A 12,600-nucleotide genomic window follows, 5' to 3' on the forward strand; every position below is an offset into this window, starting at 1 on the left:
AAACTGTCCCTTGAAGTTCACCAGCGCTTCACCAGTTTAAAGTAACAACAGCTGAAAATGCTTAGTTTATATTAGCAGTAACTTAACACAGCTCTGTATAAACAGGGACTCGCAAGTGGAACTAATTCTGAAAGTTTTGTAAATAACACAGTCTTTCTGTTGCTGTATTATACACAGACTTTAGTAGGAAGTCATGTTTTGTTGGCTTGACTTACTGTGGACTGGCGTTGAAATATTGTTTACATTATTAAGACATGATGTCAAAAAGAGCTCATAGCATATAAATCAAAATTAGTTTTGATCTTCAAACTAATTTTGATTTATATGCTATGAGCTCTTTGTATGTGTATGAAATTAAAGGCAGACTATAATATCTCATATCTGTTTAACAGGCCTATTTTTATCCGTCATTGACTTGATATTATAGCATCTGTTTTGAGGTGAACTTCTGTACTGTTGTTTAAGTACATGTCTGCATGCAGAGGCACTACTGGAATTTTGGGGATCCTGTTGATAAAAGGTCAGCAACAATTTTGACAATAAGTATAGATGATTGCTGCCATGTTGGGCTCTGACATCCCATGTGTGTCGTGCCTCATTACATCCCTGTATGTGGGAGAGACCATGTGTTACAGTTGAATGGGTTTCTGGTCTCTGGGATATTACTAAACTTCTAGACAGTGGCTTTGTCTTATGCAAGACTTTCCCTGCACCTGCAGGTTGAGGGGTTGACCCAGTAAACCTACAGTGGTGTAATTCCAGCCTTATTCCTGACTTGCCCGCTGTCCTCCCAGTGATCGAGGAACAGAAGCTGTATGTGACACGACAACCCACTCAGTCTGTTATTCTAATATCACTCGCTTCCTTCTGCCTCAGCACACTGCCGATGAAGCAGGAAACCACTGCGGTCTGCAATGTGAGATAGAAACTCAGTGACAGGCAGTGAGTTTAATGGGTGAAATGTGTTTTGAACGTGTATTGAAACACATGGTGAAACCGAAATGCTGAAAAGAAATAAATAGGTGATTATACTATATATAACATATATCATAGCTTTTTTCGATAGAATTGTCCAACACAAACACATACACAAGTACTCATCATTAAGCAAACTATCCCCTCCAGTTTTCCAAAATCCATGTACAGAATTGTGTTTTGCTTTTCTTTTTTAGTAGACCATATGGCTGGTTTTGCATTACTTTAGCCTGCTGCCTGACCTATTGTTGATACAGTGTGCCACTGACTGCTGCTGCTGGAGGCGCCAACATCAGGAGTTTGAGCATCAGCTGTTTAAGAACAACTTTTCAAAACAAGAAACATCCAGATGTTGATCTTAAATTGAGGATTTTCTTACTAGCAGCACTATGGAACAGTGTTTTAATGAATGGAGCAAGCAATGTATTGCTTTTGTCTGAACACTCACACAAGGAAGTAAACACAGTAAACATGCTTTATGTATCCATTGTACTCAACGAAACTTTAGCTTACTATATCGTATAGTAGTGCTAATATTGAAATGCCCTTTAAGAATGGTTTCATGCTGTTCTTCTGCTCAACAGTTGGTGCTAATAATGTTCCAAGAAATTTAACGATGAATAGCAAAAGGCAGGGAAGACGAAAAATTCTGTAAACACGTTTGCAAACAATGCAAGTTCCCAAGATTTGAAACATCTGCTTTGCCAGTTCTTTATGAGGAAGAAATACATTTCACACATCTTCTCACACCTTAAGGATTCAAACTTTGTTCATGAGAAAACCTGGCAACAGAATGCTTCTGCTTTAGGCCACAGTCCATTAAGCTAATAAAGTATAGAAAACATTTTTTTCTTTTTAGCAAAAAAGCTATTTTGATATAACCATACTGATAATTTGACATATTTACCCACCCTGCAGGGTCAGAGAGGTTTGGTGGGACATGAGGGACCTGTTGGACGTCCAGGTCCCAGGGGAGAAATTGGACTTCCTGGACCACTTGGAGAAAGAGGACCGCCTGGTCAGAAGGTGAAAATGATGACAGCGATAAAGACCTAGTTTGTTCTTAATTAGTGCAATGTGTCATGACAGACAAAAATGTCGCTGGTAAAGGAAATTTTTAAAAATATTTTTCTACTGTCATTTTTAATTCCAAACCTTTGTTGGTTCAGGGTGAACCTGGTCTGCCAGGGGACAGGGGAGCCTCTGGAATCAAAGGCATGGAGGGGGCTACTGGTGACCAAGGCAGAACAGGAGACCCAGGAGCCAAAGGACAACCAGTGAGTATATGCAGGCGTTTACAATTTAAAGGAAAAGTCTATGTTAAAATAGGAATTTTTTTTTTTGTTCCTTGCCTGAAATAGATTTTTAACAATACGATTGATGTCAAACTCTTCCTTTTGATATGAATATTTCAGGTGAACCCCATTCCACCCTGTTCTTCCATTCAATCTCTGATATTTGTGTAACCGTTTTATCCTTACATTCCTCCATTTATTTATTTATTTATTTTTTTCTCATGGTCATGCAAGTCTTGTGTCTTTCACACATACATGTTTTTTGGAATTATTGAAATCATAACAGTCTAGGTCACTGCATTGCTCTTCTTAAATTATTACCATCCCTAGGAATGTTCTTGTTAAAATAGGATTTGAAAAGCTTATATACATTCTTTAATACCTCTCTATATATAGCTTGAGGGGCCTATGCATTCAATCTGTGGTCGGTTTAAAATGTGCGTCTGACACTTTTCCACCCTGAGTGGAGTAACAAATTATCTGGGCGAGACCAGGAATGGAAACATTCCGCCTGGTAAGGCCAAGTTATGTAAGATCCTCACACTCCAGAGAGCTGAAAAAGAGGTGCTCCACTTTACTTATGTAACTCCTCAAAGAAAAAGAAAAAAGCAACAGCATTCAGTCCCCCGCTCTCCCCTCCCTCCACTAGTTATCTCCACTGACGCTCATGAAACAGAGAGGCGACTTGGGCCCTTGGGTCAGATCCCTTTACGCTTTTTGGTGAATAGAGTTTCTCGGCCAAACTGGTTTGAAAGCGGAGCAGTCTAAAGGATGTGAATGACTGGCTGTACAAACACAGTGTCTGCCACCCTGAACGCCAGACATTGCTTAGAAACAGTATAGGGTGCACATATCCATCCCTACAGAGTGTGCGTCTAGGATTGTATGTGAATATGTGTTGGGGCTACTGTTGATCCAGAAGTAAAGCCTTGCATGTGCCCCAGTTCTTTTTAAAAGGTCAAGGAGAGTTTTTAGGGCCATCATACTGTGTCCCTGTTGTGTCTGGATGTTTTGATAATAAAATGGGGTGAGAAATAATAAAATCACATAACCACATACACACGAACTCTATTTACTCATTATTATGATATGATAAACATGCTAAATGTGAAAATGGCCTTCTGTTGCTATGATGTGAATACGTTTTCTGTTTGTAGGGGGAGTCTGGAGATCTGGGAATGGTTGGTTTACAGGGCTTTCCAGGGCCAAAGGTAAGAGACTGAATAGTTTACCAATATTTAAAGTGTGAAATATGATAAAACATGTTAGAAAAGAAGGTGAAGAAACAAGTCCTAGCATACTGACATGCCTTCTTTTTCTTTCAAAAAGGGGCCGAATGGTGATTTAGGACTGAGAGGCTTTCCTGGCCCTAGAGGCCCTATGGGTACTCTGGTAAGTTTGATAAAAAACTTAAATAGTCATTGGCAGGCAGGTGCTTTATTCTAATGTACTGTTGGTAATCAATAAATCTTCTACCTAGCTATGTCAGTGCATATTCAGACAGAGGATACATATTTAATTGCTCAGGACACCTTAAAGCCTTTTGAGACTTCCATTTTGCAGCTAGCTTTTCTACATTGTTACTGTTGATAAGATGTCACTTCAAACGGTCTTATTTATCCTCAGTCTCATTGTTTGTTTTAGGGATTCACTGGACCTGTAGGCCCTGAGGGAACGATGGGCCCAATGGGAAAACCAGTAGGTCTCTCTTTTTGCATGTGTAAATTATGTAATGACAAGGCAATTATTTCAGGACAATGAACTTTAATTTTTAACCTATTCTTTTGCTTCAAATAAAGGTACGTTTTAAACTGACCAAGTTCTAATTCAAGTGTACACTTACTACAATGTGGAATACAGTGTTTGAGATGTCTTGACATTGTTATTTTTCTTTTCTACAGGGACCACAGGGTCCAAAAGGAAACAATGGAGAAATGGTAAGATGTAATTTGCATTAGTAGTCAAAAACTGAAAGGCCTGTTAAGATTGTCAGTGATTTCTAGCATGTATGATGATATTCCCATGGCAACATGATATTGTCATGGCACCACCTATAAGAAGCTTGTGGATGCAAAAAACAGAGACTAGATGATGAAGTGTGCTGAAAGGATACATGAATGCAAGCTCGTAGTAAATGCAAGTTGTGCATACATGGCTGTCATAAAGTGACAGTAGTACGCTGTAGTTGAGTCATAGTGTACATAGCTGTTACTCAGTATCTCTTGGATGTGACAGTACTCTCCCTCTTGTGTATACGCTGTTGAGGAAATGCCTTGTCAAAATGTTAGCATGGCAGCCCACAGTATAATCTACACAGTCATTTCTATATCTCTGTTCCCACTCTGTAATGTAAACTGTTGTCAGTTTAGCCTAAATCCCTCTGAAACCTACACTGTCACACACACATACACAAAGAGACTATTTACACAATGGACCATCATTTTAGCCTTTCTCTCCAACCGTGTCAAATGTGTGCATATGCATATATATACACAGTTGTGAAAAAGTATTCCACCCTGCAGATATCTTCTATTTTTGCATATTTGTCACATTTAAATGTTTCAGATCGTCAAACAAATTTTATTATAAGACAAAGATAACCCAAGAAAACATAAAATGGAGTTTATACATGATTTATTTGTTGAAGGAAAAAGCTGTCCTGTCCCACCTTTCTCTATGTGAAAAAATAATGGCCCCCTGAGCTATTAATCTATCAAATGACCAAATTCATTTGGCAGTTGGGTTCAATTTCACCAGCCACATTGTATAAATTACTGCCAGGCTTGTTGAACCTAAACATCACTTAAGTAGAACCTGTCTGGCATTGTGAAGTAGCTAAAGGGTCTCAAAAAGCAGCACATGATGCCACGTTCTAAAGAGATTCAAGAACAGATAGGAAACATTTATCAGTCTGTAAAGGGTTACAAAGCCATTGCTGAGGCTCTGGGACTCTGGAGAACCACAGTGAGAGACATTATCCACAAATGGAGAAACATGGAACAGTGGTGAACCTTCCCAGTAGTGGCTGGCCTACCAACATTTGTCCAACAGCACGTAGATATCCCATCCAGGAGTCACAAAAGAACCCAGACGAACATCAAAAGAACTGCAGACCTCACTGGCCTCAGTTAAAGTCCGTCTACGTGATTCCACAATAAGGAAGACACTAGGAGTAAACAGCATCCATGGGAGAGTTGCAAGGCCCAAACCACTACTGACCAAAAAGAACATAAAGGCTTGTCTGATATTTGCAAAAAAAACTCCACAAATATCTGGATGAGCCCCAAGACTTTTGGGATAACATCCTGTGGACTGATGAGTCAAAGGTGGAACTTTTTGGAAGACATGGGTCCGTTACATCTGGAGTAAAGCTAATGCAGCATTCCACAAAAAGAACATCATACCAGCAGTGAAACATGGTGGTGGTAGTGTGATGGTTTGAGAACCTGGATGACTTGTCATAATTGATGGAGCCATGAATTCTGCTCTCTATCAGAAAATCCTCCTAGACAACATCCACCACCAGTTCATGACCTAAAGCTCAAATGGGTTCTCAGAATGACAGTGACTCACAGCACACAAGCAAGTCCACCTTTGAGTGACTCAAAAAGAATAAAATCAAGGTTTTGAAGTGGCCGAGTCAAAGTCCAGACTTGAATCCAATTCAGATGCTGTGGCAAGACCTCAGAAGGGCCGTTAAAGATCGAAAACCATCTTATGTGGCCGAATTTAAACTATTCTACAGAGTAGAGTGGGTCAGAATTCCTCCATGAAGATGCCAAGGGAAGCCCAACCAGTTGTTTGGTTTAGAGGGCAATTACTTTTTCACAGGGGTGATTTTCAATAAATCTTCAATAAATGTGTTTATTCATTTCATTTAACAACTGCATTTTGTGGCTGGTAGGTTATCTCTGTCTAATATTAAAATTAGGTTAATGATCTGGAACATTTAAGTGTGATAAATATGCAAAAATTTAACTTTTTCACAGCATTGAATGTGGACACGAGATCAACCTGAAATCCTGCCAACAAATTTCAGGTAGTCCATCTGATCCTAGTAACTGCTATAGAACAGTGGTATGTCCCTCATCAGCCAGAGGGGGCAGTAGGTGATCACATATATGATAGTACTCTGCTACTGCTCTGCACAGCATCACCGAAAAAGATGAAGGAAAAAAGTACATCATAAATCTTTACCTGCTCTTTAAAGAGCGATTTGCAGGTTCATGACCAGATCAGATTTAATATAAAGAAATATGGATCGCAACAAGAGTTATGACACTTTCGAGGTCAAAATGTATATTTGTACACATACAATGGACACAAGCTGATAATTACAAGCCTGCCTAGTCAAAAACAGCAAGACAACACAAGGATTAGGGGAAATAATGTCCATCAGTAAGACATTTCAGAGTATTAATACTTATTAATATTTACCATAACAGAAATAAATGCCTGAGGATCAGCTGGTATTATTAATCTCCCTAAACTAACATAAAGCAACACTCTTTTACAATGCCATATGAGGGAGAGAAAGTAAGTGGGAGAGAGCTGACTAAATTAGAAGTTTTCAAACAAAAACAAACAATTTCCATTTTTTCTTTGAGCTGAATCTCTGACGGATGTGTGCCTATTGCTGCTGGAACTGAATGAGCAGTCTGTGCCAAAGAACATCCTGTCTGAAACTCTGTGGTGTCACTAGGGACAGCGTCCTGTCTAAAATGAGTGCTGTACAGAACAGTTTTTTCATTACTGATGCAAGCTGCACAAAACTGGCCCAGACGCAAAAGATAACTAGTTAGGAGAAGTGCTGACTTGGTGTTTCAGCAGGTTGTAATTTTACGAATACAATAATTCACCAAAATGAAAAATTGTGAAATTCAAAGTCTTGAGCCAAAAAACCAAAACAGAACAACTTTCTAAATCACAGCTCACTTCTACCTACTGTTGTACAGTATGCTGATGCAGACACATCTCTGTTATGTCACATAATATGACGTGGTGTGAAAAAGGTTTTTGATTGCTGGTCAAAGCGGCTGCTTTTTCATCTGAATTTTTGCCTTTGTCTCATAAAACACTGAATTGTGCATACATTTTTCCAGCTATAAAGTATAGATTTAGTCAAAAATTATACCTGCAAGTTGCTCGTTAGGGCCCATTCTGCTCACTGTGATGCTTCAATGCACACTATTTTTAAAGCTGGCAGCTAGAAATGTGTATTAATCATTTAGGGTGTAGTAGTTTTTTTAGCCTTTTGACTCATATGGTCTGTGTCTAACAATTTCAGGGGCCTCAAGGACCACAGGGAAGTCCAGGGCCCAGAGTAAGTATAAACTTTTATTATTACGCTTCAGCATTATATGTACTGTATAAATGTAACAATAGATCTCTGGTATATTTCTAATTACAAATAATTATGGGTGAAAACCCTTTCAGTTCAGCCCAGTGTGAGCAGATTTTTTAAATTTTGGGTCGTTATGTATAGAATGTAAATGAAATCATTTTACATTCCAACATGACATAATTTTGTTACATACATTATTTAAGTCCAAAACAAAGACTATACTCGATTCATAACTCACTTGGGCAGTCAGGATAAGGCAGTTCAATGATTGCACTCTCAAATATCTACAATATATAACATAATGCATACATGATAGATCAGAAAGTAAACTGACTGCAACCAAAATGTTTTTTGATTTTTTTAACTCTGTCATTTATTTAGTGTTTTTCTTTCCTCCCACCCCAGGGACCCCCTGGTGCTCCCGGTCCAGCAGTAAGTATTTGGTGTCAGCAATGTAGACAGGTAGCCAAGATTAGCTAGGTCCTGTTTCTGTGTAAAGTTCAGAAGATTTTACATAAAAATGTACAGCTCTTGACTCGGTTAAAAGAATGCATACCTCACCATGCTATGTGTTTATCTCATTCTGTTTGGGGAGTAACAAAATTACATCTGTCTTCTTTCCTGAAACCCAAAATATGTTGCTTTTCCAGGCCTCAATAGACTTTTCAGAGAAAAGGGAAAAAGTACAATCCACTTCACTGATAGCAGCCAGGGTATGATAGCGCCAGGGCAGATGTCTATTTCCTGTCTTACTGTAGATGAGCCAACAAATCATCCATTTCAATGAAAAGAAAGAACACGTGTAATTTTGTTCTGTAGCACTGCCAAAATGGATCATTGATTGTCCTCTTTTGGATCCGTAATAGACCTCTATCTCGCTTCTCTCATTTGTCGTAACTTGTGGATAATCTGTAGAGCTTTACTCTCTGAAAAACCTTTCTGTGCCTGAACAATTTTAAGATCCCAGAAAAACGCCTACAGTATGTCAGGTGCCTTTTTTGTTTACACACATTAAGTGATAACTGTGGTGTTTATATTGAGTGGAATGTGTTTTTCTTCCCCCTCCTGGAGTCAGGAATGTGATGGTTTATTGGTGTAAGACTTATTTTACTGCTTTTCTATGGTATTAGAGTGTATTTGGATTCTGTTAAAATTTTCTCTGTAAACTCAATGTGTTGAACGGCCATGTTTTCTAGAACCAGTGAACAAACCTACAGATTAACATCTTTCAGTCTAATAATAAACAATACACTGAATCTATTATGGCTTTCATTCAGCTGGTTATGTTGATTTTGTATCCACAGAGGCAGGTATATGATGACTTGGCAGTCTACAGTTTTTCTGACTCCAATGCAGCCCTCAGGACAGAGGTAAAGCACTCTGTTTGAATGGATGGATAAATTATGGATAAGCAGATATGTTGTTTTATAGATGGTTGCAGTTGGTTCTGAGTTTTACAGTTGACTGTGTTGCTTTTAACAAAATTTAACTAGAGTTTCCAGAGCATGGAGATGAGCCTTCCAGACCAGAATACGGAGATACTCAAGACCCTCCGTTACCTGAGCAGTGTGATTGAAAGTATCAAAAAGCCTCTCGGCACTAGGGAGAACCCAGCTCGTGTCTGTAAAGACCTGCTGGACTGTCAGCACAAGCTCACAGATGGTGAGTTTTGCTGCTTGTGTACAGAGGGGAAGGGATAACAAGATTTTGTTGTTGTTTTGTTATAGGTGGTCTCACACTCTTTCTGTCCTGGCTTTTAGGTTGGTTCTGGGTTGATCCAAACCTGGGCTGTACCTCTGATGCCTTCAAGGTCTTCTGCAACTTTACTGCAGGGGGACAGACGTGTTTACATCCAGTGGCATCTAATAAGGTAACACTGAAGTAGTCGTGATAGGTATGGTAGAAGTGTTAGATATTAAGTGGTTTTTGTTGGGATGAGTACCAAAACCCAGAATGAAATGAAAAAGAAAAAAACAATTAAGAAATTCAGAGTGCTTTACAGCTGTACACTAAAAATAATGTAAAAAAAAAAAAACTCCTGCTTTCAGTGTTTTACTTAAAGGTAAATGGTAACAGAAAGGAAATGAAGAAGAGAGAATATAAAGCAGTGTTAATCCTTTCCTCATTGGTTTTGTATCAGATTAATGAGCAGTATCTTAATGATATCCATTCCAGGGTGTTTGAAGATTCACTCTATTAAAGCTGACATTATTTAACGCAGGCGATAAAAGAATCCAATTAAATTTAGATTGCTTTAAAACCTTAACTTGTAAAAGCATTAATTTGCCTAGTCCTCTTTCCTTAATTTAGGAAACATTGTAGTCTGTATCAGAGTAAATGTTCCATTGTGATCATGATGACAGTGATCACAGTACACACTGTCTGCTCTCTCCCTTAGATGGTGTTTGGTGCAAGTAAAGTCCAAATGAAGTTTCTCCACTTACTGAGCACTGAGGCTAGCCAAAGCATCACGCTTCACTGTTTAAGTGATCCACCCTACGGCACCACAGACGGCTTCAGCTCCACCGGACCCTCACACAGAGAGAACACCAGGCTTCGGTTCCGTGGCTGGAACAAGCAGATATTTGAAAAAGACACACTACTTGAACCACATGTGCTACAAGATGAGTGCAAGGTAATAAACAGAATAGATGTTTCAACTGAAAGTTTTTTCCATTTATTTTTATTTATCCAGATGAAAGACCCATTGGGATCGAGACCTCTTTCACAAGGGTGACCTGGCCAAGAGAGGCAGCAGAAAATGTCATAGTAAACAAAAACAGACAGATAATGATAACAACAAACATTAAAATATTAAGTGCAAGCAATTAGATATATAAAGTACAGGAGTTATTTTTACAGTAACAATTTAAGAACGCAGGCACTGTTCGAAGGATTTCCGTTGTCGATTTCTTAAGATAGAGCGGAAGGCTTCCAATGAAACAAATTCTGACAATTTCAGCTCAGATGTGGTTGACATGAAACAGGACTAAACTGACATGGTGTAACTTTTTAAACATTAATGTTTTTAATGGCCGTTTGAAGCAGTCATAACTACTTTGTGTGTAGGACTATGTGTTTACTGTCCTATATGACAGTAAGCCAGATATCATTGTTTTGTGGACAAAAGACATTGAGGACCTCCTATTGGGTTTTAGTAAACACTCATAGACATTTTTCACTATTTTCTGGTATTTTATGGACCAAGCAGCTAATGAGTTAATCAAGAAAATAACTGACAGATTAATCAACAGTTAAAGAGTTCATGCAGCCCTAATGGAAATTAATGTTATAGCAGAGAATTATTTCACAGAGCTGATTTACTGACAGAGCTCAGCTGACTGTCTGTTTTTGCTTTGGAGAACCTTCAGCTACAGAGCTCTGTATGTGCTTAGGAAACGGAAAAGTATTGTATTTTTATTTTTTTATGTGACAGACAAGAACAACTCATACCTTGAATCTTTTTGTTCAGATAAACTGTGGATTGTGTGAACCAGGAATCACTGGACTTACATTTTTCTGTTTCAGATCCAAGATGGCAGCTGGCACCAGTCACGTTTTGTCTTCCATACTCAGGACAGTCGTCAGTTACCTATTGTAGACATACAGGACCTTCCCACTGGACAGCTCAACAGTCAGCAACACATAGAAATCAGTCCAGTCTGCTTCCTCTGACACCGACATCACCGTCCTGTAGCCCACTCACATAAACCACTTAAATCCTCTGATGTTTAAGAAAAGCTTCCTACCAAAGAGATGGTTGCACAGCAAGCTGCAGCAAGTGTCCATGAGAGTTCGTTGTGTTTACTGGAGAGCGTTAATGGGACTTTGTGAGAGTAACAAATGCCCAATGTCCAACCAGGCAGACCTACATGGAGGAACTCGGTCTCTGTGGAACATCATGGCCAAGAAGGCCAAAGGAGAACAGTGTATACCGATATTTATCAAATCAATGTGTAAAGTATGTTTTGTTTGTTAAATTTTCAGTCAATCAGTGCTTAGGTTTGCTGCAAATGGACCCACACAGGAGTAGGGTTCACGTCGCAGCATCCTATCTAAACCCCAAATCTCACACCTCCCTTCACCCCCCCACCCCACCCCACCCCAAACACACCATCCTAATAAGCAGAGGCCCAACCGAAGGATCGTGCCAGGCCTCTGCTTAGGGCACTGTCAAACTAAAGGTTTATATGAGTGCAATAGCATGTGGATAATGTATGACTGCTTTAAATATTCCACTTTCAATCAGAGGCTGTATTTGACATTGTTTCATGATATTTTTGTCTTTGGTCCTACCCAGTCGGACCCATACATCTTGACAGATGGTGCTCTACCTCTACCCGCTTATTTGCTTTCTAGAATAGTTGCTAATGTCAAGTTAGACATTTTTGCCTTTGTGTTGTATGTACCGGTTACATCAAGATTTGTTATATTGTATAAGTACTTATGTTGATTCGGTCATTTCTAATTTATGAACCATTTTTTGATACACTACATGTTTTTGTAGCTTTTCCTTCTATGTGGTAGGTTCCTCAGGGGAAACCTATCAGTGGTGCTGCAACAAAGAATGAGTCATCAGTGACATTTCCTGTGTATATATTGACAGCATACTGTTTGTTTATTTATAACCTTTTATTTTTTTTTTTGTTCACATTACTGTAAAGCAGTAAGTTATACTCTCAGAGAACTATTTGGTCAACCACAACTCAGTCTAAAGAAGTATTTATGTTTAAAAGGTGTGATTGTGCGTCCACACTTGTGACTGTATGTTTATCGTACTGCTTTCTCAGTTCTTTCAGAGGTGGTTTGGTGGACTGGCAGCTACAGTAGGCCAGAGTCAGAAAACGCAGAAATCAGTCATCATATTCTTAACTTATATTACGTTTAAAGTGTAATTATATAAATTCTGTGGAGGATAAAGTTGGAAACAAATGTGTAAATAATAAAAAATTTACAAACAAATAAATGGAACATTTTATCCACAAA

The 12,600-nt window shown here is 38.8% G+C and overlaps 1 protein-coding gene across 2 annotated transcripts in view; it reads left to right on the forward strand.

The window, feature by feature from the left end:
- Positions 1-12,600, forward strand: part of LOC111578446 (collagen alpha-1(XXIV) chain) — a 97,272-nt gene extending 84,672 nt beyond the window's left edge. For both annotated transcript variants that reach the window (XM_023285266.3, XM_055018233.1), the window contains exons 48-60: positions 1,894-2,001; positions 2,145-2,252; positions 3,428-3,481; positions 3,600-3,662; positions 3,915-3,968; positions 4,172-4,207; positions 7,558-7,593; positions 8,020-8,046; positions 8,919-8,984; positions 9,108-9,276; positions 9,375-9,484; positions 10,013-10,249; positions 11,143-12,600. In XM_023285266.3, coding sequence (XP_023141034.3) covers positions 1,894-2,001; positions 2,145-2,252; positions 3,428-3,481; positions 3,600-3,662; positions 3,915-3,968; positions 4,172-4,207; positions 7,558-7,593; positions 8,020-8,046; positions 8,919-8,984; positions 9,108-9,276; positions 9,375-9,484; positions 10,013-10,249; positions 11,143-11,289 — 1,215 coding nt within the window. In that variant the 3' untranslated portion in view covers positions 11,290-12,600. The remainder of the gene's footprint in view (positions 1-1,893; positions 2,002-2,144; positions 2,253-3,427; positions 3,482-3,599; positions 3,663-3,914; positions 3,969-4,171; positions 4,208-7,557; positions 7,594-8,019; positions 8,047-8,918; positions 8,985-9,107; positions 9,277-9,374; positions 9,485-10,012; positions 10,250-11,142) is intronic.

Source organism: Amphiprion ocellaris, chromosome 2, assembly GCF_022539595.1.
Source record: "Amphiprion ocellaris isolate individual 3 ecotype Okinawa chromosome 2, ASM2253959v1, whole genome shotgun sequence".
Taxonomy (NCBI): domain Eukaryota; kingdom Metazoa; phylum Chordata; class Actinopteri; family Pomacentridae; genus Amphiprion; species Amphiprion ocellaris.